Genomic DNA, 26,519 nt, shown 5'->3' with positions numbered 1-26,519 from the left:
GTGCTCCCTAAAAATTCCCAACCTTTCCACATCCCTGGTGACTGTTTCCCACTTTCCAGATGAGAACCAGCCTTGTGTGCCCTTCCTGACACTCTTCCCCAGGCAAAAATATTCCCTGTGTTTTCCAAAGGGCTGCCCAATGGAGTGGCAGCTCCCAAGGGCAGGGTGGCTTTGAGGAAGGAATTCCAGAGCTGGAATTCCAGGTGGCACTACAGGAATCAGGGATAATGAACACCCTAATCCCTCACTTTGGGTCAGCACCTTTGGTCCAAACCATCCCTTCTTGAACAAGGTGCAGAGATTTCCTGGACACTTGTCCCTGCAGGGCTTTGTTCTTCCCTCAGCAGGTTTATCTGGGATTGTTTAATATCCTGGTTTACACAAGTGTTGGAGCATTTTCCAGATGGAATCTTTAATTTTAGGATGACTAGAACAAGAGTTGCCACTAAACACACTGTGTGCAAATGTTTGTTCCCTCCCAGAATACCCAAATGAGGGGAAAACTCCCATCAATTTCCTTTGGATCATTTGAGTATATTCCCTGCAGGAGTGGAAACATGTTGGAAAAAGCCTTTACATTTTGGAATGTACTTATTCAAAACTCCTCTAAATGAGGCTGGTTGGTTACTCAGATATTCTGGAGTGGAATTTCCAAATGAGCACTTTTAGGTTACCAGTCAGTGAACAGAAATGGAGTGTTTAATGCTTGGAAATGGAAGGGTCAGTCATGGATTTTTCCAAGGGAGGAATAAGCACATTGTAGGTATTTATTTTACAGGTGCTTGGCTGGAAAACTGTAGCAAATGGAATCTGTAAATAGACTTTATGTGACAGAGCCCAGCTCTGTATGTTCTTCTGGAGTAAATGTAGGGCCCATAATAATTCATGAGGCTCTTAAAGAAAATCACCTTGGAAGGGTCTGTTGAGGAGCAGCAGCTCCTTTCCCTGGCACTGCTGGGGGAATTTGCATTGAAAACCATCAGGGGGTTATTTGGGTCTTTTTTCATCCCTCACTGCAGTAACTGGGGGGTGGATCCAGCCTGGGTGGGAATTCACCTCCCTGAGCTCCAGGGGTGGTGCCCACCCAGACTGGCATGGTGAGAACCCTGAATCCCTCGGCATTCCAGCTTTCTGCTGGAAGCACATCCAGCTCCAGGGGACAGCCTGGAGTGGGACACTCAAAGGCAATGTCTGTAATTGCATTAAGAGTTGATTGGGGCAGGGTTTCTTTTGCAGGCAGTGGGCACTGCCCCGAGGCTGCCAGAGCTGCAGGAGCCTTTGGGCAACGGGACAGGGCAGGGGGGAATGTTGGGGTGTGTTGGGCAGGGCCAGGGCCAGGGAACTGTTGGGTGTGCTGGGCAGGGCCAGGGGGGACTGTTGGGGTGTGCTGGGCAGGGCCAGGGCCAGGGGACTGTTGGGGTGTGCTGGGCAGGGACAGGGCCAGGGGACTGTTGGGGTGTGCTGGGCAGGGCCAGGGGGACTGTTGGGGTGTGCTGGGCAGGGCCAGGGGGACTGTTGGGTGTGCTGGGTAGGGCCAGGGCCAGGGGACTGTTGGGATGTGCTGGGCAGGGACAGGGCCAGGGGACTGTTGGGGTGTGCTGGGCAGGGACAGGGACAGGGGACTGTTGGGGTGTGCTGGGCAGGGCCAGGGGGACTGTTGGGTGTGCTGGCCAGGGACAGGGACAGGGAACTGTTGGGGTGTGCTGGGCAGGGACAGGGACAGGGAACTGTTGGGATGTGCTGGGCAGGGACAGGGACAGGGGACTGTTGGGGTGTGCTGGGCAGGGACAGGGCCAGGGGACTGTTGGGGTGTGCTGGGCAGGGCCAGGGTGGCACTGGCTGGTCCCTCCCAGCTCAGGATATTGTGTGATTCTTCTTTATTCTCCTTTTGAAATAACAGCAATAAATGCAGGTTGCCTTTGGGAGGATTTTTTCCTTCTGTCCCATGAACAGCTGTTGAATTAAGATCCAGAAAATCAGTCAATGAAAGTGGAGCAAGCCTGGGTTGCAGTGCCCATTCCTGGAATAGGTGAGAGTTTAGAGGAAGGAAAAGTAAGATTGGAACTTCCAAGAACTTTTTAGAAGGGTTTGGAGTGACAGGACAAGGGGAAAAGGAGGAGAAGGGTTAGGTGGGATATTGGGCAGGAATTGCTGGCTGGGAGGGTGGGCAGGCCCTGGCACAGGGTGGGCAGAGCAGCTGTGGCTGCTCCATCCCTGGGAGTGTCCCAGGCCAGGCTGGACAGGGCTTGGAGCAGCCTGGGCTGGTGGGAGGTGTCCCTGCCATGGCAGGGGTGGCACTGGGTGGGCTTTGGGGTCCCTCCCAACCCAAACCATTCTGGATTAAGTGATAAAATTGTCTCAGAGGTTTTGGAAATCCAAAGGATCTTCCTCTGTTTCTGAGGACAAACTGCTTGTTCCTAATGGTCTCCACAACTTTTTTGATTTGAAAAAAGGTGTTTCAAAGTTGCCGTAAAGGAATCAGAGTGTTGCTCCTTCAGCAAATCTCATCAGGGAGTAACAGCAGCTCTTGGAGGGTTGGGATCAGATGAATTCCATCTGTGAGGGGGAGCAGCCCATGCAGTGACCCCTGTGTATTATCCTGGATGGAAAACTACACCCAAATTCTCAGGAGTTAATCAGAACTTCCTGAGAAATGGCTTCTGGGAGGAGGGACTACCAAGACACTGGTTTGGACAAACACCCTGCTGTTATTTGGGGGGATTAATACAGTTTTTAGTGCAGTGATGTCCCTGTTTCATTTTCCTTAGCCTTGAGGAAAGGGCATCTCTTCTGGAGAAACTGCAAACTGCAGAACTTGAAGGCCTTCCCATGGGAAACTCCAGGTGAAACAGAGGAGGGAATTGTGCCCTGGCCCAGCCTGAGGCCGTGCCCTCTGCTCCTGTCCCTGTGCCCTGGGGCACAGCCCGACCCCCTGTCCCGGCTCCCCCCTCCTGGCAGGGATTGCAGAGCCAGAAGGTGCCCCCTGAGCCTCCTGTGCTCCAGCTGAGCCCCCCCAGCTCCATCAGCTGCTGCTCCAGCCCCTGCCCTGCCCCTTCCCTGCCCTGCACACCCTCCAGCCCCTTTGACTGTGCCAGAACAGATTTGGAAACAAACCCCTGATTGCTCAGAGTAGTTGGGCTTCTTTAATTGGATTATCCAAACCTTTAAAATGCTCTGATTGTCTCTTGGTGTAGATGTTGAGTGGGGATTGAAGAGAAGCTGACACAGATCTCTCCCTTGTGCTGCTTCTCCTCTGTACTGACCTTTATCATTCCCTCCTTCGTTATCTGGAATGTACCAAAGAGATAAAAATATCCTGACTTTTTTTGGTCTTTGGAGAAAAGTTTCAGTGGAGATGGGAGGAAATGGAACCAAAAAGGCCACCTGCCCTTTCATGATGCTGTGATGGTGATCAGTGTGTGTGTCCTAAAGCCAGAGGGCCAAATAAATATTTTTTTCCTCGAGGAATGTTTAAAAGATTGGGATGCTGACATGAAGCTTTCACTGTTACCACGTTATAAAATAGATAGATTAGAAGATTAGTCTTTAATATTAAATGTAATTCCAGAATGGTTTAGGTTGGAAGGGACCTTAAAGATTCTCTCATTCCACACCCCTGCCATGGCAGGGACACCTCCCACCAGCCCAGGCTGCTCCAAGCCCTGTCCAACCTGGCCTGGGACACTCCCAGGGCTGGGGCAGCCACAGCTGCTCTGCCCACCCTGTGCCAGGGCCTGCCCACCCTCCCAGGGAAGGATTTTTCCCTAATTTCTAAGCTAACTACTCTGTCAGTTTGAAGCCATTCCCCTTGTCCTGTCACTCCAGGCCCTCAGTAAAAGTCTCTCTCCATCTTCAGCTGCTTCAGGTCCTGGAATGTGAATCTGGATCCCAACCCTACACAACCACCTCAAAATTCCACTTCTGAAAACTCTCCTCCTGTGGGATCTGTTCTGTCCTAAACCACGTTTAGGTCCAATGTTCTGTATTTCATGTACATTGTGGGTGCTGCCTGCAGGTCCAGGGGTAAGGCAGGAACTGGGACAGTGTTGGTTTGGTGCTGGAATGCCTGGATGGGGGGGAGCTGTGTGTGAGCACACTGGGGTTTAGTTGATATATTTTGAATAAAATGCCATCACAGGTGGGACTGGATCGTTTGTTGGGTCCTTTCCTTCTTAGCACAAAAGAGATTTGGGGAACTTGCTCAGGGGGCACCTTCTGGCTCTGCAATCCCTGACCCAGGGCGGGTCGGGCTGTGCCCCAGGGCACAGGGACAAGAGCAGAGGGCACAGCCTCAGGCTGGGCCAGGGCAGGGGCAGGGGGCACAGCAGCAGAAATTTCTGCCTGGAAAGGGTGGGCAGGCACTGGCAGGGGCTGCCCAGGGAGGGTTGGAGTGCCCAGCCCTGGAGGTGCCCAAGGCAGGACTGGCCATGGCACTGAGTGCTCTGGGCTGGGGGACAAGGTGGGCATGGGGCACAGGGTGGGCTCCAGGGGCTGGCAGGGCTTTGCCCAGGTGGGCATGGGGCACAGGGTGGGCTGAAGGGGCTGGCAGGGCTTTGCCAAGGTGGGCATGGGGCACAGGGTGGGCTCCAGGGGCTGGCAGGGCTTTGCCAAGGTGGGCATCGGGCACAGGGTGGGCTCCAGGGGCTGGCAGGGCTGTGCCAGCCTCAGGGATCCCGGGATTCTGTGCACTTGGTTTCTGTGCCTTTCCCTGCCCATCCTTCCCGTGGACTGTCACTCTGTGGTTGGGTTTGTGTGGGAATTCCCATTCCCATCACTTGGTTCAGCTGCTGGAGGTTGTTCTGGTTGTGTCACTGTCACCTCTAATATATTTACAGTCACCTAAAGGCCATTTCTCTGGAATTGGGTCCTTTTTGCCTCTTCTCCCACTGTCCCAGCCCATGTCCTTGTCCCCCTTGTGCCCCCTGTCCCCCCCTGTCCCTGCAGGGCTCCAGCTGTGCTCACTGTCAGAGAATGCAGGACATGCCTAAAGAATCCATGAATCCAACTGGAAACATGTGCCCTATTCCCTGCACCTCTCCCTCTGCTCCATCAACTTATAAATAACTTTACAGCTGTTCCCTGCTCCCCACACAACCTGTTCTTCATCCACAAGGTGCCCCCTCACTCAAGAACTAATTACCCAAGGCCCAGTTTGGTTTCAGTAGCTGATGGTTATAACATGGCCTGTTTTCTTTTCTTAAACTATTTCATTTTGCAGTTCCACAGATCTGTTAATTGCCCTCTAGATTTATTTTTTCCCCTTGTGCTGTTATTCCAAGAAATCCCCTTGAGAAGGTGGGATTGCAGCTGATTTTTCCTGCTTCCAGTGCTGGGAATACCTTGTGTTCCTTTATTTCATAGTTAATCTGTGCTTGGGAGAAATTCCTTCATATCTTGGGGGCTGCAGGAGCATTTTTTAACAAATAACTTCCTTCAATTCTCTAAACACTTCACAGATGCTTTTTCCACAGCTTGAAAAATGGCCCATTAACCCATTTTGCTTTCAAAGCCCTTGTTCTTTTTTAGTCCCTAATAAATACAGAAAATCCTTGGAGAATTTGCCTGTCTTGCCCCTTTTTTAATCTCCACCCTGAGGAAAGGATTTTTATAGAGCTCTGTATTTATAGAAACCTTCAACAAGTTGCAGTTCCAGTTGTGGAAGGATTTCCTGCCCTTCCCATTCCATAGTGAGGCTGTCCTAGCATGGCATGTCCACGGATTCCGTGATGAGTTGGAGACTGGACTCCTTTTTCCCTCCTTTCTACCATAAATAGGAATAAATAATCCCCAGTGGAACTGCATCCAGCCATGGGAATGTTCCTGTTTCCATTTGTCTCAGTTCAAGAGCATCATCTTGATTTTTGCCTTTTTCTTTTGTCTTTGGCTCTTTCTTTTCCCTCACCCCCAGCATGTCATGGATTGAGTTTTAATATTCCTGGACAGCCTTTGTCAGGTATTTTCCTACAATTCTAAAAAGCATCTTCTTGAATGTTGTTCTGATTATCTGAAGCCAAATTCTGTGGTGGGGGTGAGGGGAGTGTTTGTTTAGGACTGACCTTGCAAGAACTTTCTCCTTCCCTTTGTCCAATCTCCAGCCCAATCCCTGTAAAAGGTGTTTCATCATCTGCTCTTCTATCAGTGTGTCCTCTCCTATAAATACATTACCTGTAGATAATTATGGAATTAAAGGGAAGCAGTTAATGAGTTTAAAGAGAAATAAGTGCAGGAGAAATAGTTTTTAAAAACTCCTTTTGATTGGCATTTATCACTGTTTGATTTCAGGTGTATCAAAGGATTGGAGTGTTGTGTTTTAAGCACATGCAAAGGTGCAGAATCTTCATAGCTTTTTTCATTCTTTTTTATGGTTTTATGTGTTATCTTGGAAAATGGCCACTCATTCCTCTGGTTTTTGTTTGGGAAAGGTTTTTTGGAATAGGTGACAGTCTAAAGCAGAGGTGACCCCACACCCCAGACGTGTGGCCTTCAATTTTTATTCTCAGCTGAGTTTGGTCCTGTCTCTGCAATAAATATTTCATGGCATTCCAGTGCTAATTGTGCTGAGCACAAATATATTGCTGGCAGCATTGCAGCTCCACTTCTGGAAAGGCCTCAAAATGTTGGAGTTCCAGAGCCATGAAATGCTTCATCCAACTGCTTTGACATGGTAATGATTGGAGGTGGCACAGCCAGGCTTGGAGCACCTCATTCCATGCAATCAGGAGCTTCAGCTTCATTAAAACTGCTCCACTTTTGCTCTGTATTTTTAGGACTGGAAGTGCAGGGGCTGAAATAGTTGCAGGGGTGTGAAACAGTGAGTGCTCCTTTCCTTTTGCTGCTCTGTCACAAACAGTTCAGGAGCCTCAGCCAGGCCCAGCTCCCTCTGAGCCCCTTTTTCCATGTTGTCATCGTGTGGGTGTTGCCTCAACTTGATCCTTGGCAACTTGGCAAACCAGTTTGTGGGCTTGGATTGCTGGGCTCTGATTCCTTTGCTGTAAATAAATCTCTTTGTGCAGGTTATTGGGTGATACTGGAGGCTTTTTCCATGGTCAGAAGGTGCTTTGTTGCAGGTTGTTTCTCTGCTGATACTCAGGATATGGACTTAGATCCAACTTAGATCCTTCTTACTAATTTACTCCTTTCACTTTTATCTTGCTGATGAATGCAGGGAATCTAAAAAGGAATATTCAGCTTTGAGACACAAAGCTTTTCATAACCACAAAGCAGAAGAAATTCTCACAGAATCCCAGAATGGTTTGGCTTGGAAGGGACCATAAAGATCCATTTCCATCCCCACAGGGACACCTTCCACTATCCCAGGTTGCTCCAACCTGGTCTGGGACACTCGCAGGGATGGGGCAGCCACAGCTGCTCTGCCCACCCTGTGCCAGGGCCTGCCCACCCTCCCAGCCAGCAATTCCTTCCTAAAATTCCTTTCCTCCTTTAACAATTCTGGCTCCTTTCTGTGTGTTTGTGATCTGGGTGTGCTTGGCATGGCAGGGATTCCTGTTGATAATTTAGAGCCATGAGTAGGTGTGTTGCTATTCCAGGCTCCTGGATTAGATGAGGCTCAGGCTGTTGGAAGGGTTTGGAGGAGAAAAGCATGTCCAAGTAGGATTGGTCTGCCTGAGAATTTTACCTTGTTACAAATCCTCTCAGACTTGCAAAAAGAAATTGTGTCCAGGTCTCCTTTCACTCACCTTTCCCAGAGCAGCTGTGGCTGCCCCTTCCCTGGGAGTGTCCCAGGCCAGGCTGGACAGGGCTTGGAGCAGCCTGGGCTGGTGGGAGGTGTCCCTGCCATGGCAGGGGTGGCACTGGGTGGGCTTTGGGGTCCCTCCAACCCAAACCATTCTGGGATTTTATGATCCCATGGGCAGGGACACCTCCCACCAGCCCAGGCTGCTCCAAGCCCTGTCCAGCCTGGCCTGGGACACTCCCAGGGCTGGGGCAGCCACAGCTGCTCTGCCCACCCTGTGCCAGGGCCTGCCCACCCTCCCAGCCAGCAATTCCTTCCCAATACCCCTCTGTGGCACTTTGAAGCCATTCCCCTTGTCCTGTCACTGCAGTTCCTGAAGAACAGCCCCTCTCCAGCTCTCCTGGAGCCCCTTCACATCCTGGGAGGAGCTGAGAGGTCTCCACACACCCTTCTCCTCCCCAGGCTGAGCAGTCCCAGCTTTCCTGACCTGTCTCCATAGGGAAGGTGCTCCGATCCACTTAGAACTTTGTAGCCTCTTCTGGACTTTCAGCATCCCAGACTGTTCTGAGTTGGAAGGGGCCACAAGGACCATTGAGTCCAACTCTTGAGTTAATGGCCCACACAGGGGATTGAACCCTTGACCTTGGCATTGTTACACCCAAGTTTTAACCAGCTGAGCTCATCTCAGGGACTTGCTCCAACAGTTCCATGTCCTCCTCATGCTGGGGACACAGAGGGGACACAAAGCACCCCACTGGCACTGTGAGCTTTGCCTTGTGCAGTGCCAGGCACTGGTTGGTGCCCAGTGACAGCAGGACCTTCCACAGCTGCTCTGCTGCCCTTGGTCCCTCTCTGTAGGACACTGGGGAGGCTCAGAGAGCACCACCCTCTCCAGGGGGAGATCAGGGAGCACAAAACCTGCTCTCTGATAGCATCAGAGCACCAGATGCAGAACTGCTGATAGTGAGGTCGTGTTCTTGTTCCAGACAATGTGATTGCAGGTCCTGAACAAGCGTTCCCGGGGCTGAGCCCCACCGAGGGAACATTTCAACACCACCAGGGTTTGGCAACAGGGATTGTGTAACTTTGGCTCTTGGTTTCTCCACCATCTCAGGGTAAAGCTGCTGCCTGAGACAGCCCTTCATTGGTGGGGCAGGAGCACTCAGGGCTGGGGCTTGTTCTTCTGAGATAAGAAGCACTTGAGTTTGGGTTTTAATAATTCAAGAAAGTTTATTTCATACACTGATTGAGACCTGTCCTTAAACTGAAGGAGGGCAGGGCTGGATGGGATATTGGGAAGGAATTGCTGGCTGGGAGGGTGGGCAGGCCCTGGCACAGGGTGGGCAGAGCAGCTGTGGCTGCCCCATCCCTGGGAGTGTCCCAGGCCAGGCTGGACAGGGCTTGGAGCAGCCTGGGCTGGTGGGAGGTGTCCCTGCCATGGCAGGGGTGGCACTGGGTGGGCTTTAGGGTCCCTTCCAACCCAAACCAGGATTCTCTGACCTGTGACAAACCTTACCAAAAAATAACCCTGATAATGGTAACATGGAACACACTAGGACTGCTTCCTTCATGTTTTTAAAAAGGCAGATTATCACAGGCACAGTGTGTATCAGTAGCAGATCTAGTTTTTATTTTAAATCTGGAGAACACTGTGAATTAAGCTGGTTTGTGAGTGGAAAAGGTTCTCAAAGCAGTTGGTTTGTTTAAAGGAAACACAGCAGGCTCTAGTCCTGGATCAGATGGCAAAATTCCATTTGAAAGGTGGTTTGGAAACTCGTTTTCCCTGGGTGTCAGGAATGTGTAGGTGGCCTTGGGGACAGCAGAGGTGTTTTTAATGTCTTGCTTTTCATGAGGTGTGGGCATAAAATGTCCCCACAGAGCCTTAGGCCGTGCCAAGGGCTGGGACTGAGCCCTGGGGTACAGCAGGAACTGCTCTGCTCTCCCACCAGGAGCTGCAGCTCCCCTGGGCTGTGGGGGCAGAGCCTGTTTGCCCTCTGGTGATTCATGGCCATACTTTCCAGGTGACATCCTGCCCTCGGGGCTCTGCAGGCACCTTTGGTCCTTCCACAGCCTGTGGCTTTAAAAAGGCTTGACAAGCTCATTGCAGGGCAGGATTCATTCAGGACCTGCTTTGTGTGTGAGCTCAGGGGGTTTGGTGCTGCTTGTGAGTGCAGTGTGTGCCCAGTGCAGTCCCTGCATCCATGCCCTGATGAGATGGATCCCATGGGAACGGCTGGAAGCACTGGCAGGGGCTGCCCAGGGAGGGTTGGAGTGCCCAGCCCTGCAGGTGCCCCAGGCAGGACTGGCCATGGCACTGAGTGCTCTGGGCTGGGGGACAAGGTGGGCATCAGGCACAGGGTGGGCTCCAGGGGCTGTCAGGGCTTTGCCAAGGTGGGCATTGGGCACAGGGTGGGGTGCAGGGGCTGGCAGGGCTTTGCCAAGGTGGGCATCGGGCACAGGGTGGGCTCCAGGGGCTGGCAGGGCTGTGCCAAGGTGGGCATCAGGCACAGGGTGGGCTGCAGGGGCTGGCAGGGCTGTGCCAAGGTGGGCATGGGGCACAGGGTGGGCTCCAGGGGCTGGCAGGGCTTTGCCAAGGTGGGCATTGGGCACAGGGTGGGCTCCATGGGCTGTCAGGGCTTTGCCAAGGTGGGCATCAGGCACAGGGTGAGCTGCAGGGGCTGGCAGGGCTGTGCCAAGGTGGGCATGGGGCACAGGGTGAGCTGCAGGGGCTGGCAGGGCTTTGCCAGCCTCAGTGACTGGGATTTTTAGGTGAGGACATCCAGGAAAAGGTTCTAAGTGTTCCTTCGTGCTGTGGTAACTCCTGCACTCCTGTAACCTTACAAAGCAGAGTTCGACTCCTCGAGAGGATTTCAGCCAGCAGAGCCCATGACAATAGAGAATACTCTTCAGCTGAGGAGTTCTACACAGTTAAATATTTCTGAAATAGGGTTTTAGTCTTGAGGACTCTCTGCTTTTTGCAGGTGTTCCATAAAACTCACTGCTTTTCCAAGCCCTGAGTTACATTAGAATGAACTAAATGCACTTTGGGTTTTGACTTCAGTATAAATTTTGAGCTGAAGGTGCTTAGGAAAGCCCCAAACAGTTTGTAAAAGCTTCAGTTTCAATTTAATTAATTACTTGAAATGGTGATGAGTTTTTTAATGGTAGTTGATCTTAAAAAAGCAACAAACCCCACAAACCCACCCCCTTCCCTTCCCCAAAAATATCTACACACCACCAACCCCCCAAAGAACAAAAATCCCTCAGAAACCTCTTTCCTGTGCTCCTTATTTTTGGGAAATGCTGTGAAACTGGAATACAACTATCCCAGAAATGCCAGAAATGCAGGATTGGCACCTCACCCCTGCCGAGGTGGTGCAGGTTGTCCCTTCAAACCCTGGTGCTGCTCCTGAGACAAAAACCAAACCCAACCCACCCCCCAGCCATCCCAGAATAAACCCCCTCCAACTCAGGAGGCTTGGCAAGAGCTTTTAATAAGGTGAGGCAGATAATTAATCCGTATTATTACTTTGAAAAAGCTTCCAAATGAATTCCCCTCCCGTAACAGGTGGAAAATTATTTCTCCTCCCAGTCCCTAAATTTCAACCCGTGGCTTTTTTTCCCCTAAAACCCGAGGGTTTTCTTTCCCATTCCCAAACCCTCTGGAATGCCCCCCAGAGCCGACTGCTCTGTGCTCCTTCCCTGTTCCCATCGTTTTCCATCCCCACCATTCATTCCAGGGTTTCTTTCCCATTCCCAAACCCTCTGGAATGCCCCCCAGAGCCGACTGCTCTGTGCTCCTTCCCTGTTCCCATCGTTTTCCATCCCCACCATTCATTCCAGGGTTCCTTTCCCATTCCCAAACCCTCTGGAACGCCCCCCCGAGCCAATTGCTCCTTCCCGGCTCCCATAATTTTCCATCCCCCCATTCATTCCAGGGTTTCTTTCCCACTCCCAAACCCTGTGAAACGCCCCCCAGATTCGATGGCTCCTTCCCCACTCCCCTCATTTTCCATCCCCACCATTCATTCCAGGGTCTATTTCCCATTCCCAAACCCTCTGGAACGCCCCCCAGAGCCGATGGCTCCTTCCCCACTCCCCTCATTTTCCATCCCCACCATTCATTCCGGGGTCTCTTTCCCATTCCCAAACCCTCTGGAACGCCCCCCAGAGCCGATGGCTCCTTCCCCACTCCCCTCATTTTCCATCCCCACCATTCATTCCGGGGCCGGCGCGAGCTGATGGAATTACTCGCGCTGGAAACTATGCCGGGAGAGGCGGCTCCGCTGGATTTTCCGTGCTCGGAGCGGGAATAATGAGCTCGGGGAGCTGCCCCAGCCTGACGTCAGCCCTTCCCGGCTCGCTTTCCATGCCCAGCGCTCGGCCAGGGATGCGCTGAGCCCTTTTTTCCCGGAGGGGCCGGCCTTGCTTCCCATATAAACCCATCCCGCGGCCCCGGCGCCTTCCTGAGAACTCGTGGAATTCGGCAGGACTCTCCTGGGAAGATGCACTTTGGGAATTTCCAGTACAGCTTCAGCTCGCTGGTGGCGTGCCTGGCGGACCGGGACGTGTTCGGCCGGGCGGACACGCGGGTACGGGGGGCACTGTGCCCGTGGAGCGGGCATTCCTGCCGGGAATAACGCGCTGGGATGCGCCGGGAAGCGCCGGGCTGGGGATGCCGGAGCTCCGCACCCAGCGCGCCCAGCTGGGATCGGGAGGTGATGGGAGTTTGGGAATTTATCCTGCTTTGCCCTCCACACTCCCCTGGCTGTGTGCGCGTTCTGGAGTTACTGGGAAATATTTATGGGATTATTTTCATAGGAATATTGGCCAATTTGTAGTGCACTTTATACTTTTCCTGGGAATTTTCTCTCCAGACTCCCTCTGCTGTCTCTATTTGCATTCTGGAGTTATTAGGGAATATTTATAGGATTATTTTGGTAGGACAATCAGCTAATTTGTACTTTTCCTGGGAATTTTCCCTCCAGTCTCCCTCACTGTCTGTGTTCACATTCTGGAGTTATTAGGGAATATTTATAGGATTATTTTGGTAGGAAGATTCACTAATTTATACTTTTCCTGGGAATTTTGTCTCCAGACTCCCTCTGCTGTCTCTATGTGCATTCTGGAGTTGTTAGGGAATATTTATAGGATCATTTTTGTAGGAGAATTAGTGAAGTTGTTTTTCCTGGGAATTTTCCCTCCAGGATTCTTTGGCTGTCTCTATTTGTATTCTGGAGTTTTCAGGGAATATTTATGGGATTATTTTCATGGGAAGATTGGCTAATTTGTAGTCAACTTTATACTTTTCCTGGGAATTTTCCCTCCAGATTTCCTTGTTTGTCTGTATTGGCACTCTGGAGTTATTAGGGAATATTTATAGGATCATTTTTGTAGGAGAATTAGTGAATTTGTTTTTCCTGGGAATTTTCCCTCCAGGCTTCTTTGGCTGCCTCTATTTGTATTCTGGAGTTTTTAGGGAATATTTATGGGATTATTTTGGTAGGAAGATTCACTAATTCATACTTTTCTTGGGAATTTTCCCTCCACACTCCCTTGGCTGTCTGTGTTTGCATTCTGGAGTTATTAGGGAATATTTATGGGATTATTTTTGTAGGAAGATTCACTAATTTGTGTTTTTCCTGAGAATTTTCCCTCCAGATTTCCTTGGCTGTCTGTATTGGCATTCTGGACTCGTTAGGGAATATTTACAGGATTATTTTTGTAGGAAATTTGCTAATTTATACTTTTCCTGGGAATTTTTGCCTGGTATTGTTGAGTGAAAACTGTAAGGAATCCTCTTGGGTTTGGGTTTAACTGCTTGGAATAATGGAATGTATTTCATGGATAGAAGAGAAAAGATTTAATGGTGGTAATAAAATGTATTTAATGTATGGAATATAATGTACTCCAGGAATATAATATAATATAATATAATATAATATAATATAATATAATATAATATAATATAATATAATATAATTCAATGGATATCATATATTTAATGAATATAATTTAATATAACAAATATAATGTAATGAATAAAATATAATTAATATAATAAATATAATATAATAATATAATTAATAGAAGTACTCCATGGATATCATATATTTAATTAATATAATATAATATAATATAATATAATATGAGATATAATTATTAAATGGATATAATATATTTAATTAATATAATATAATATAACAAATATAATAAATAAAAATAATTAATATAATATAAGGTGATAATATTATTTATATAAGTACTCAATGGATCTCATCTATTTAATTAATGTAATATAATATAATATTCTATATATACTGTACTATACTATAATATAATTAATGTAATGTAATACCATATATGTAATCAATGGTTATCATCTATATAATATAATATCATATAATATCATATAATATATTATTCAATGGATATCATATATTTAATGAATATAATTTAATATAACAAATATAATGTAATGAATAAAATATAATTAATATAATAAAATATAATTAATACAAGTACTCCATGGATACCATATATTTAATTAATATAATATAATATAATATAATATAATATAATATAATATAATATAATATAATATAATATAATATAATATAAATCCTAACACAATGACCTTAAGGACAAAAATGGCATTTTTTTTAGTGTCATGTTGCCAGTGTGATATTTATTGAATTATTATTATAGTTCTTTTTATTACTTTTTAATTTTCGTTTTATTTCTTTTTTATTACTTATTATCTATTTTTAATAAGGAAGAAAAAGACTGTAGAGAAAACAAGTGACAAGGTAAAAAAATTCCTCATTTAATAGAAATATTAGTAGAAAAAAAAAGAGGAAGGAAACGAAATCTGAGCTGTTACAGACCAACAAAGTGACAGTTCAGTGACTTTTTATATTTTCATTTATTTCTGAGCCCCCCGTGCTCAGAGTTATTTTATTTTATTTGTCAAAGCCCCCCCCATGCTCAGAGTTTTTATAGTTTATTTCTCACAGCCCCCCCATTGCTCAGTCTTATTTTATGTTATTTCTCAGAGCCCCCCGTGCTCAGTGTTTTTATATTTTTATTTTATTTCTCAGAGCCCCCCATGCTCAGTGTTTTTATATTTTTATTTTATTTCTCAGAGCCCCCCATGCTCAGTGTTTTTATATTTTTATTTTATTTCTCAGAGCCCCCCATGCTCAGTGTTTTTATATTTTTATTTTATTTCTCAGAGCCCCCCATGCTCAGATTTTCTCTATTTTATTTCTGTGCCCCCCGTGCTCAGAGTTTCTCTATTTTATTTTATTTCTGTGCCCCCCGTGCTCAGAGTTTCTCTATTTTATTTATTTCTCAGCCCCCCATGCTCAGAGTTTCTCTATTTTATTTATTTCTCAGCCCCCCGTGCTCAGAGTTTCTCTATTTTATTTATTTCTCAGCCCCCCGTGCTCAGAGTTTCTCTATTTTATTTTATTTCTCAGCCCCCCGTGCTCAGAGTTTCTCTATTTTATTTTATTTCTCAGAGCCCCCTGTGCTCAGAGTTTTTTTATTTTATTTTATTTTATTTCTCAGAGCCCCCCATGCTCAGAGTTTCTCTATTTTATTTCTGAGCCCCCCATGCTCAGAGTTATTTTATTTTATTTTATTTCTCAGAGCCCCCGTGCTCAGTGTTATTCTATTTTATTTCTCAGAGCCCCCCGTGCTCAGTGGTTTTATATTGATTTATTTCTCAGAGCCCCCCATGCTCAGAGTTTCTCTATTTTATTTCTCAGCCCCCCGTGCTCAGAGTTTCTCTATTTTATTTATTTCTGTGCCCCCCGTGCTCAGAGTTTCTCTATTTTATTTATTTCTGAGCCCCCCGTGCTCAGAGTTTCTCTATTTTATTTATTTCTCAGCCCCCCATGCTCAGAGTTTCTCTATTTTATTTCTCAGCTCCCCCATGCTCAGAGTTTCTCTATTTTATTTATTTCTCAGCCCCCCATGCTCAGAGTTTCTCTATTTTATTTCTGTGCCCCCCATGCTCAGAGTTTCTCTATTTTATTTATTTCTGTGCCCCCCGTGCTCAGAGTTTCTCTATTTTATTTATTTCTCAGCCCCCGTGCTCAGAGTTTCTCTATTTTATTTATTTCTGTGCCCCCCGTGCTCAGAGTTTCTCTATTTTATTTATTTCTCAGCCCCCGTGCTCAGAGTTTCTCTATTTTATTTCTCAGCCCCCCATGCTCAGAGTTTCTCTATTTTATTTATTTCTCAGCCCCCGTGCTCAGAGTTTCTCTATTTTATTTCTCAGCCCCCCATGCTCAGAGTTTCTCTATTTTATTTCTCAGCCCCCCATGCTCAGAGTTTCTCTATTTTATTTCTCAGAGCCCCCCGTGCTCAGAGTTTCTCTATTTTATTTATTTCTGAGCCCCCGTGCTCAGAGTTTCTCTATTTTATTTATTTCTCAGCCCCCGTGCTCAGAGTTTCTCTATTTTATTTCTCAGCCCCCCATGCTCAGAGTTTCTCTATTTTATTTATTTCTCAGCCCCCGTGCTCAGAGTTTCTCTATTTTATTTCTCAGCCCCCCATGCTCAGAGTTTCTCTATTTTATTTCTCAGCCCCCCATGCTCAGAGTTTCTCTATTTTATTTCTCAGAGCCCCCCGTGCTCAGAGTTTCTCTATTTTATTTATTTCTGAGCCCCCGTGCTCAGAGTTTCTCTATTTTATTTATTTCTCAGAGCCCCCCGTGCTCAGAGTTTCTCTATTTTATTTATTTCTGTGCCCCCCGTGCTCAGAGTTTCTCTATTTTATTTATTTCTCAGCCCCCCGTGCTCAGAGTTTCTCTATTTTATTTATTTCTGTGCCCCCCGTGCTCAGCCCTCCCCTTGTCCTCTCCCTGCAGGCCAAGTTCGAGTCTCTGTTCCGCCCCTTCGACAGGGAAATCACCTTCCAGTACTTCAAGAGCTTCAAGAGGGTTCGGATCAACTTCAGCAGCCCCCTGGCAGCCGCCGACGCCCGGATCCAGCTGCACAAGACGGAATTCCTGGGAAAGGAAATCAAACTCTACTTTGCTCAGGTGAAGCTTTTCCTCCTCGTTCCCGCAGCTGCCAAAGCCAAAATTCCTCAGGAGGTTCCTCAGTGCCGGTGGTTTTCAGCTCAGACACTCCAGGTTGTCCTGAAGCTTCCTGGATCTGGGAGCTGCTCTCCCTGGATGTGGGAGCTCTCCCTGGATCTGGGAGCTGCTCTCCCTGGATTTATTTGGGAGGTGCTCTTCCTGGATGTGAGAGCTCTCCCTGGGTTTGGGAGCTGCTCTCCCTGGATTCAGGGGCTCTCCCTGGATCTGGGAGCTGCTCTCCCTGGATTTATTTGGGAGCTGCTCTCCCTGGATTTATTTGGGAGCTGCTCTCCCTGGATTCAGGGGCTCTCCCTGGATCTGGGAGCTGCTCTCCCTGGATTTATTTGGGAGCTGCTCTCCCTGGATTCAGGGGCTCTCCCTGGATCTGGGAGCTGCTCTCCCTGGATTTATTTGGGAGCTGCTCTCCCAGGATGTGGAAGCTCTCCCTGGATCTGGGAGCTGCTCTCCCTGGATTTATTTGGGAGCTGCTCTCCCAGGATGTGGAAGCTCTCCCTGGATCTGGGAGCTGCTCTCCCTGGATTTATTTGGGAGCTGCTCTCCCTGGATTCAGGAGCTCTCCCTGGATCTGGGAGCTGCTCTCCCTGGATTTATTTGGGAGCTGCTCTCCCTGGATTCGGGAGTTCTCCCTGGATCTGGGAGCTGCTCTCCCTGGATTTATTTGGGAGCTGCTCTCCCTGGATTTGGGAGCTGCTCTCCCTGGATCTGGGAGCTGCTCTCCCTGGATTTATTTGGGAGCTGCTCTCCCTGGATTCAGGGGCTCTCCCTGGATCTGGGAGCTGCTCTCCCTGGATTTATTTGGGAGCTGCTCTCCCTGGATTCAGGAGCTCTCCCTGGATCTGGGAGCTGCTCTCCCTGGATTTATTTGGGAGCTGCTCTCCCTGGATTCGGGAGTTCTCCCTGGATCTGGGAGCTGCTCTCCCTGGATTTATTTGGGAGCTGCTCTCCCTGGATTTGGGAGCTGCTCTCCCTGGATCTGGGAGCTGCCCTCCCTGGATTTATTTGGGAGCTGCTCTCCCTGGATTTGGGAGCTGCTCTCCCTGGATCTGGGAGCTGCTCTCCCTGGATTTATTTGGGAGCTGCTCTGCCTGGATGTGAGAGCTCTCCCTGGGTTTGGGAGCTGCTCTCCTTGGATTTGGGAGCTGCTCTCCCTGGGTTTGGGAGCTCTCCTTGGATTCAGTAGCTCTCCCTGGATCTGGGAGTTCTCTCTGGGGGTTTGGGAGCTGCTCTCCCTGGATTTGGGAGCTGCTCTTCCTGGATTGGGGAGCTCTCCCTGGATCTGGGAGCTCTCCCTGGATTTGGGAGCTCTCCCTGGGTTTGGGAGCTCTCCTTGAATTTGGGGGCTCTCCCTGGATTTGGGGACTCCCTGTGGATTTGTGAGCTGCTCTCCTTGGATTCAGGAGCTCTCCCTGGATCTGGGAGCTCTCCCTAGGTTTGGGAACTCTCCCTGGATCTGGGAGCTCTCCCAGGATTTGGGAGCTGCTCTACCTGGATTTAGGAGCTGCTCTCTCTGGGTTTGGGAGCTGCTCTCCCTGGATTTGGGAGCTCTCCCTGGATTTGGGAGCTCTCCCTGGATCTGGGAGCTCTCCCTGGATCTGGGAGCTGCTCTCCCTGGATTTGGGAGCTCTCCCTGGATTTGGGAGCTCTCCCTGGATTTGGGAGCTCTCCCTGGATCTGGGAGCTCTCCCTGGATCTGGGAGCTCTCCCTGGATTTGGGAGCTCTCTCTGGGTTTGGGAGCTGTGGGTGTTTTGCATTTCTGTCTCCCTCTGGATTGGTTTGATAACTCTGGAGAAAGGGAGGACAGGATGGGAATCAGCACAGCCAAGGAATTTCCAGGGGTGGAGGAGGCCAGGTGTGCCCTGAGGGAGTCTGAGGTGGAGAGCTGCACATTCCAGACTTTTCCTGTCCATCCTGTTCTTGGAAATCTCCATCAGAGTAGCTCTGGAGCTCCCAAAGAAGCTCAGGCTCTGGGAATCCGGGTGCTTTTTGGGAGCTGCTCTGGGTTTCCCTCTGCAAATTGAATGGGAAAATGAATCCCTGGGTGGGAAAATGAATTCCTGGGTGGGAAAATGAATCCCTGGGTGGGAAAATTCATCCCTGGATGGGAAAATTCATCCCTGGGTGGGAAAATGAATTCCTGGATGGGAAAATGAATCCCTGGGTGGGAAAATGAATCCCTGGGTGGGAAAATGAATCCCTGGGTGGGAAAATTCATCCCTGGATGGGAAAATGAATCCCTGGATGGGAATTTGAATTCCTGGATGGGATAACGAATCCTTGCATGGGAAAATGAATCCCTGGGTGGGAAAATGAATCCCTGGGTGGGAAAATGAATCCCTGGGTGGGAAAATGAATTCCTGGATGAGATAATGAATTCCTGGATGGGATAATGAATTCCTGGGTGGGAAAATGAATCCCTGGGTGGGAAAATGGATTCCTGGATGGGATATTGAATCCTTGCATGGGAAAATGAATCCCTGTGTGTCTGTTTGGGATGTCCCAGCCCCAAAGGAGCCAGTTCCTTTGGATCCCTCCTGGAATTCCCAGCACTCTCACCCGTGGCAGTGACTCCCAAGCCCCTTTGTCATTAAAGGCCATATCCAGCTTCCTCCTACCTCGGGATTTTAAAGGCAGAGGTTTTACTTTAAGGGAAAACTTGAGGAACTTCCTTGGAAGTGTCCTGGGGAGGTGTGAGGTGGTGGCCTGGCTGTGGCATCCTGGAGCATCCCATAACTCGGGCACTGCTGCCACCCCGAGTCCCTGGCAGGGCACAGCAGCCTTGGCATTCCTCTTGATTGGCACGTCCATGGATAATGTTGACACAGCTCTGGCTTTTCTGCCTTTCTCTTCCCAGACTTTGCACATTGGAAGCTCCCACTTGGCACCCCCAAATCCAGACAAGCAGTTCCTGATTTCCCCTCCTGCCTCTCCCCCCGTGGATTGGAAACAAGTGGAAGATGCTACTCCAGTTATCAACTATGACCTTTTATATGCAATTTCCAAGTTAGGACCAGGTAAGGAGGTGTAAAACCAGGATTGGGAGGGAGGAAAACACCCATTAAACTTCCTGAACTCCTCCAACTTCTCAAAGAAATTATTTTCTATCAGTTAAATTTGTAGTGTCAGACAAAGTCTTAGTAAGAGGTTGTTTCTTACACAGGTGGGAATTCCCCAGGATCCCTTGGAGAGCTCCACAGTGTGAGCTGCAGACAGCACAAGTGTTGCTTCAATTATTGTCTTGTTAATTAACAGTTTCAAGCAGCAGCTCCCTAAAAACGAAGAGGAAATTGGGTATTTACAACCTTTTGGAGGAATGGGAATTCCCTGGTGCAAACTGAGGCTGAACCAGCTCAGGGCTCTGTGCCCAAAGGACTCTGAGAGGGCACAAGGAGGAGGAAACCACTACTGGGTGTAGGAGAAAACTCCTATTCCTGGGAAGTTCAAAGGGAGAAGTTCTTGCCACTCCTTTTCTCAGTGATTAATGATCACATTTCATTAATTTTTTCCCTCAGTCAGTACAACCTTCTCATTGAAAATGGGTGCAAATCAGTATTTCCCCAAATCTAACTTTGATTTAAGGTGTTTATTATTAATTTTAGGGGAGAGAAAAGCAGCACATTTAGGAAGAGGATTAAAGGGAATAAAACCTGAGTCTGACTCATTTGACTGGAGGATTTTTATTCCCCAGTTTAAGGAACACACCTTGTTATGCTCAGTAGAGATGGGGGGAGAAAAAGGGCAGGGCAGAATTGTAGGTCCCCTTTGTGGGGCTTTAAAACTGTCCCTCAAGAATCCTGCTGATGTTTTACCTATTTTTAAATTCAATTAAATATTTCTGTCATAGATTTTATTTTCCTGAAGTTGGTTTTGGGGAGCAGAAGTTGGTTTGGATGGAACATGTTGAATGAATAATATATAATATATTAAAATATGATAAATAGCAGGGCAGCTGCTGTTTGTAGGCAAGGGCAGAGGTTTGTTGGCCCCAAGCTTTCCTTTGCTCCAAGCTTTCCTTTTGCTCCAAGCTTTCCTTTTGCTCCAAGCTTTCCTTTTACTCCAAGCTTTCCTTTTACTCCAAGCTTTCCTTTTGCTCCAAGCTTTCCTTTTACTCCAAGCTTTCCTTTTACTCCAAGCTTTCCTTTTACTCCAAGCTTTCCTTTTACTCCAAGCTTTCCTTTTACTCCAAGCTTTCCTTTTACTCCAAGCTTTCCTTTTGCTCCAAGCTTTCCTTTTGCTCCAAGCTTTCCTTTTACTCCAAGCTTTCCTTTTGCTCCAAGCTTTCCTTTTGCTCCAAGCTTTCCTTTTACTCCAAGCTTTCCTTTAAATTTTCAGGAATACCAAAAAGAAATCTGTAGATCTTAAAAGAAATACTTGAGTGTTTACCAGGCATTAAAAGTGGCTCCTTTTCCCTCTATTCTTGAGCTCTGCCATGAGCTCATGGGCTGATCTGTGATCCCTTTTCTCCAGAGTTTTCCATGTTTATTGGGAATGTTGAGGCTCATAAAGCTTTGCCCCTGGACTGGGATGTTCACTGGAATGTGGGGTTAGTTGATTCCCAGGAGCAGGCAGGGATTGCTCCAGCACAGTGGGAGTTCCTGAGCACCTGGAGGCCTTTTCCTCCATGGAATTGCTGTTTGGGCCAGTTCCTTTTCCTGAAATTCCTGAGCAAAAGGAGCCTTGGCACAGTGGATTGGGCTCTTTGGATCCCCTGATGTGCAGCTCACTCTGCTCTTATGGGGATTGAGGGATAGTAAAGAAACAGGGAAGAACTGAAGGGAGGATGGTCAGGGAAGAGATGGAAAGAACCAGTTTGTTCTCTGATTTAACATAAAACTAAAACCATTTCCCACCTGGGTTTATTACTGATTTATTTTTATTCAGTGTTTACTTTCTATTACTTTGTTACTTAAATAATAATGACAATAATCACAGAATGATTGAATGGATTGGGTTGGCAAAGACCTCCGAGATCATCAAGTCCAACCTTTGATCCAACCCCACTGTGATCACCAGCCCAGGGCATGGAGTGCCCTGGGCTGGTGATCACAGTGGGGTTGGATCAAGATGTGTTGGATTCTCACTCAGTGCCACATCCATTGGATTGGAAAAGACCTCTGAGATCATCAAGTCCAGCCCTTGGTCCAACTCCAGTCCCTTTACCAGATCATGGCACTCAGTGCCACGGCCAAGCTCAGTTGAAAAACCTCCAGGGCTGGGGAATCCACCCCCTCTCTGGGCAGCCCATTCCAATCCCTGAGCACTCTCTCTGCAAAGAATTTCTTTCTGCTCTCCAACTTCAATTTCCCCTGGCAGAGCTTGAGCCCATCGTGCCCCCTTGTCCTACTGCTGAGTGCCTGGGGCCCTATAGAATCCCACGGACCCCCCATAGCCCCCCATAGATGCTCACACACCCCCTATAGAATCCCACAGACCCCCTATAGCCCCCCATAGATGCTCACACACCCCCTATAGAATCCCATAGACCCCCTATAGCCCCCCATAGATGCTCACACACTCCCTATAGCCCCCCATAGATGCTCACACACCCCCTATAGAATCCCATAGACCCCCATAGCCCCCCACAGATGCTCAGACACCCCTAAAGAGCCCTAGAGAATCCCACAGACCCCCTACAGATGCTCAAAGGCACCCCCATACACCCCGTAGATCCTCATGTACCCCCTATAGATCCACTATAGACTCCTACAGACCCCAATAAGACCCTGCATAGACCCCCTATAGACTCCCCCATAGACCCCCCCATACACCCCATAGACCCTCACACACCCCTATAGATCCCCTATAGACCCTCACGGACCCCCCATAGCACCCCATAGATCCTATTGCTGAGTGCCTGGGAGAGGAGACCAACCCCCACCTGGCCAGAACTTCCCTTCAGGCAGTTCCAGACAGTGCTGAGGTCCCCTCTGAGCCTCCTCTTCTCCAGGCTGAACACCCCCAGCTCCCTCAGCCTCTCCCCACAGCACTTGTGCTCCAGTCCCTTCTCCAGCCTCGTTGCTCTTCACAATTGAATTGGAAGAGACCTCCGAGATCATCAAGTCCAACCCTTGGTCCAACTCCAGTCCCTTTACCAGATCATGGCACTCAGTGCCACGGCCAAGCTCAGCTGAAAACCCTCCAGGGATGGGGAATCCACCCCCTCTCTGGGCAGCCCATTCCAATCCCTGAGCACTCTCTCTGCAAAGAATTTCTTCCTCATCTCCAACTTCAATTTCCCCTGGCAGAGCTTGAGCCCATTGTGCCCCCTTGACTCCTGTAGCTGAGTGCCTGGGAGAAAATTAGGAGAAAACTACAATGTAACACACACTTACACAAGTTATACATAACAAGAAATAACCTCCAGCTCCCCAGTTAATACACAGTCTGTCACTCTGGATTCATAAGCACTCTAAAAGACACCCTGTACAACAACAAAATATTTCTACTCCCCTAAAACTAAAATAAAATACAATGCAGTGGCAGCAGGAACAGGGCCCAGCAGAGCAGAACCACTGCAGAACATCCTCTCTGTACTTCAGCCATAACAGAACTGAGCAAGCCCCTGCCACACACTGGATTTTACCCCTCCTGAGCTGCTGGGGTGTCATGGCATGGGATGCACCTCTACTGGCTGGGAGAAATCAGCTGGCCCAGCCCAGCCCAGCCCAGCTCAGCTGACAGTCCCAGGCTTAGTCTGAACTTTAAAACCTAAATTTGAGACCTATTTGGCTAAACCCATAACAGCCTGTGATGGGAGGCCTGACTGAACCCACCCTGCTGGCCCCGTGTGACCCCCTGTGCCCTGTTTGCAGGGGACAAGTACGAGCTGCACGCGGGCACTGCCACCACGCCCAGCGTCGTGGTGCACGTCTGCCACAGCGACCAGGACAGCGACGCCGAGGACGAGCCCAGGAGGCCCAAACCCAAGATCATCCAGACCAGGAGGCCAGACTACAGCCCTGCCCACCTGAGCTGAGCCCAGCTGAGCCCAGCCGAGCCGCTGCTCTGCCACGGGGTGCCCGGGAGCGAACCCCGCGGGGCGGCCGCGCCAGGCGGCGGCGGCGGCGCAGAAACCCCACCCTGGGCAAATAAAGGAAGTGTTTGATCCTTGTCCCTGAGGCTGCAGGTTGATCCGTGGCACCAGGGGGTGCCCACAGCACTGGGAGGAGTTGGCATTGTGAGACAAACCAGGTTTATCTGGGGGCAAAGCAGCTGGAGGAGCTTTCCTTGCCCGCCTCTGAATCCTCCAGGGAAACCTTGGGATACAGGAGGAGGTTCCAAGGATTAAAGCCTGGGAATTGGACTTTTCCTTAGCCTACATTTTGTGCATGTCTATCCTTGGTCTTCTGAATAACTTTATTTTCTGTAGTTTCTCACGAGTTTCTGGGAGAATCTGGGAGGTTTAAAATGTGTATTCTTGGTCTGCTGAGGTAACTTTGAGTTATTTTCTATAATTTCTCACGAGTTTCTGGGAGAATCTGGGAGGTTTAAAATGTGTATTCTTGGTCTGCTGAGGTAACTTTGAGTTATTTTCCAAAGTTTCTCACGAGTTTCTGGGACAATCTGGGAGTTTTAATGTGCATTTTCTTTGTCTTCTGAAGTAACTTTATTTTCCAAAGTTTCTCACGAGTTTCTGGGAGAATGAGGGAGATTTAAAATGTGTATTCTTGGTCCTCTAAAGTAACTTGTTACTTTCTAAAGTTTCTCACGAGTTTCTGGGACAATCTGGGAGTTTTAATGTGCATATTCTTTGTCTTCAGAAGTAACTTTATTTTCTATAATTTCTCCCAAGTTTCTGGGGCAATCTGGGAGTTTTAATGTGCATATTCTTTGTCTTCTGAAGTAACTTTATTTTCCAAAGTTTTTCACGAGTTTCTGGGAGAATGTGGGAGGTTTAAAATGTGTATTCTTGGTCTGCTGAGGTAACTTTATTTTCTATAATTTCTCATGAGTTTTTGGGACAATGTGGGAGATTTAAAATGTACATTCTTGGTCCTCTAAAATAACTTGGAGTTACTTTCTGAAGTTTCTCATGAGTTTCTGGGACAATCTGGGAGTTTTAATGTGCATATTCTTTGTCTTCTGAAGTAACTTTATTTTCCAAAGTTTCTCACGAGTTTCTGGGAGAATCTGGGAGTTTTAATGTGCATTTTCTTTGTCTTCTGAAGTGACTTTATTTTCCAAAGTTTCTCACGAGTTTCTGGGAGAATCTGGGAGTTTTAATGTGCATATTCTTTGTCTTCAGAAGTATCTTTATTTTAGTTTCTGGGACAATCTGGGAGGTTTAAAATGTACATTCTTGGTCCTCTAAAGTATCTTGTTGTTACTTTCTGAAGTTTCTCACGACTTTCTGGGAGAATCTGGGAGATTTCAAGTATTTCTTGTCTCAGCAGCCCAGAGTTCTCCTCCAGGTGTACATACATCAATATTTATACTGGTTTTACTGGCACTGCTTTTCCAGCAGGCACAGCATCCCCCCTGCACCTCCTTTGGGTGCTCTGGAACTTGTGCTTGGAACATTTTCACCTCTGAAATGCCTGCAGAGGGTTCAACCTGGCAAAGCAGTGGGGAAAAAAGTGCAATAGGAGAGGGGTCGACATGAGTGGGTTTGAAATTATTTAAGTTCAGATCATTTATATCTTCAATAATGTTTGTTCTGTAGCTTTGACTTGGGGGGGGAAAGGACTTTTAAGGGTATAAATAAGGCCAATGGTGCATATTCAGGATTCTTTCAGTGGCAAAATGGTGATGGAGGGACTTGAAGCTGCATTTTTTGTGCAAAAATGTTTAATAGTGATTGTAAAATTACACACAGGGAGGAGAGTTGGTGCCTTTTCCTTGTCCATTCCTACTACTCTTGGATCTTTTTCTACTGGCTTTGTATATCCAGAAATCCAAACTTTCTTAGCTTTGCTGGGATTCAATAATTCCTGCCAAGTAATGCATCTTTAATGGGAATATGTGGGAGAAGCTTTAGGGTTTTATATGTTAAGGACAGGCCTGATACCCAAATTCCAAGGAAAAAAAAAAGATGCCAGAAATGTATTTTACTACTTGTTTTTTAAACTGGAGATCCTCACCTTGAATCAGCTTTCAGTGTTTTTATCCTTTACTCCCCTGACATCTCCCTGACCACGTGGGCTCTGGAAATCCTGGAATGGTGTCAGTGTGTTCTGGTTGTGTCTCTCTGCTTTTCCTGTTCCTTTTTTTTAATGTTCACCTGAGTGCTTAGTTGGTATTTTCTACAGTTGTATAGCACGGGGCATATTTAAATTAAAAGGTTTTGTTGTCTTCTTGTAAATGTCGTGGTGTTTCTGCATGAAACCACTCGAAGGGTTGCACCAAAATCAGGATTTTAACCTTCCAAACACTGATCTGCAAAGGGGGACAATAATATTCCCAGGTCACTTCCTTAATATCCAAATAAATCTATTCCTAGGAAAGGTTTCCAGCCTTTTGCTTGGCAGAGTTGCATGATCTCAATCAGAGGATGGAGAGGCTGATCATGAATAAAATCCAGAATATTCCAGTTAAAAATTGGTTCTTCTGTGCCTGAAGTTGCTTCTTAATAAAGGTATCAACATCTTACTGTTCTGTAACAATCCCTGTGAATTCATAAGAGACTTATTTATGTTAAATGAGTAATTCTGGGGTTTGCCCAGAAAAAATGTGGATTCTCTGCCTGTTCAAATCTTGCTCTGGCAACTGAAACAACA

At 47.8% G+C, this 26,519-nt stretch overlaps 1 protein-coding gene across 2 annotated transcripts in view; it reads left to right on the top strand.

Annotated features, from left to right (window-relative positions):
• RCAN1 (regulator of calcineurin 1) overlaps positions 1-26,104 on the top strand; it is a 42,543-nt gene extending 16,439 nt beyond the window's left edge. The window contains exons 1-4 of one of the 2 annotated variants that reach the window (XM_071567375.1): positions 12,126-12,285; positions 16,572-16,745; positions 19,658-19,817; positions 23,616-26,104. In XM_071567375.1, the coding sequence (XP_071423476.1) occupies positions 12,199-12,285; positions 16,572-16,745; positions 19,658-19,817; positions 23,616-23,779 (585 nt within the window). In that variant the 5' untranslated portion in view covers positions 12,126-12,198 and the 3' untranslated portion in view covers positions 23,780-26,104. Of the gene's footprint in view, positions 1-12,125; positions 12,286-16,571; positions 16,746-19,657; positions 19,818-23,615 lie in introns of those variants that run through there. The other variant, XM_071567369.1, reaches the window with a different exon arrangement.
• The last annotated feature ends 415 nt before the right edge of the window (positions 26,105-26,519 follow it).

The sequence above is a fragment of the Pithys albifrons genome, chromosome 1 (genome assembly GCF_047495875.1).
Source record: "Pithys albifrons albifrons isolate INPA30051 chromosome 1, PitAlb_v1, whole genome shotgun sequence".
NCBI lineage: Eukaryota > Metazoa > Chordata > Aves > Passeriformes > Thamnophilidae > Pithys > Pithys albifrons.
This window is presented reverse-complemented; position numbering and strand designations above follow the sequence as displayed.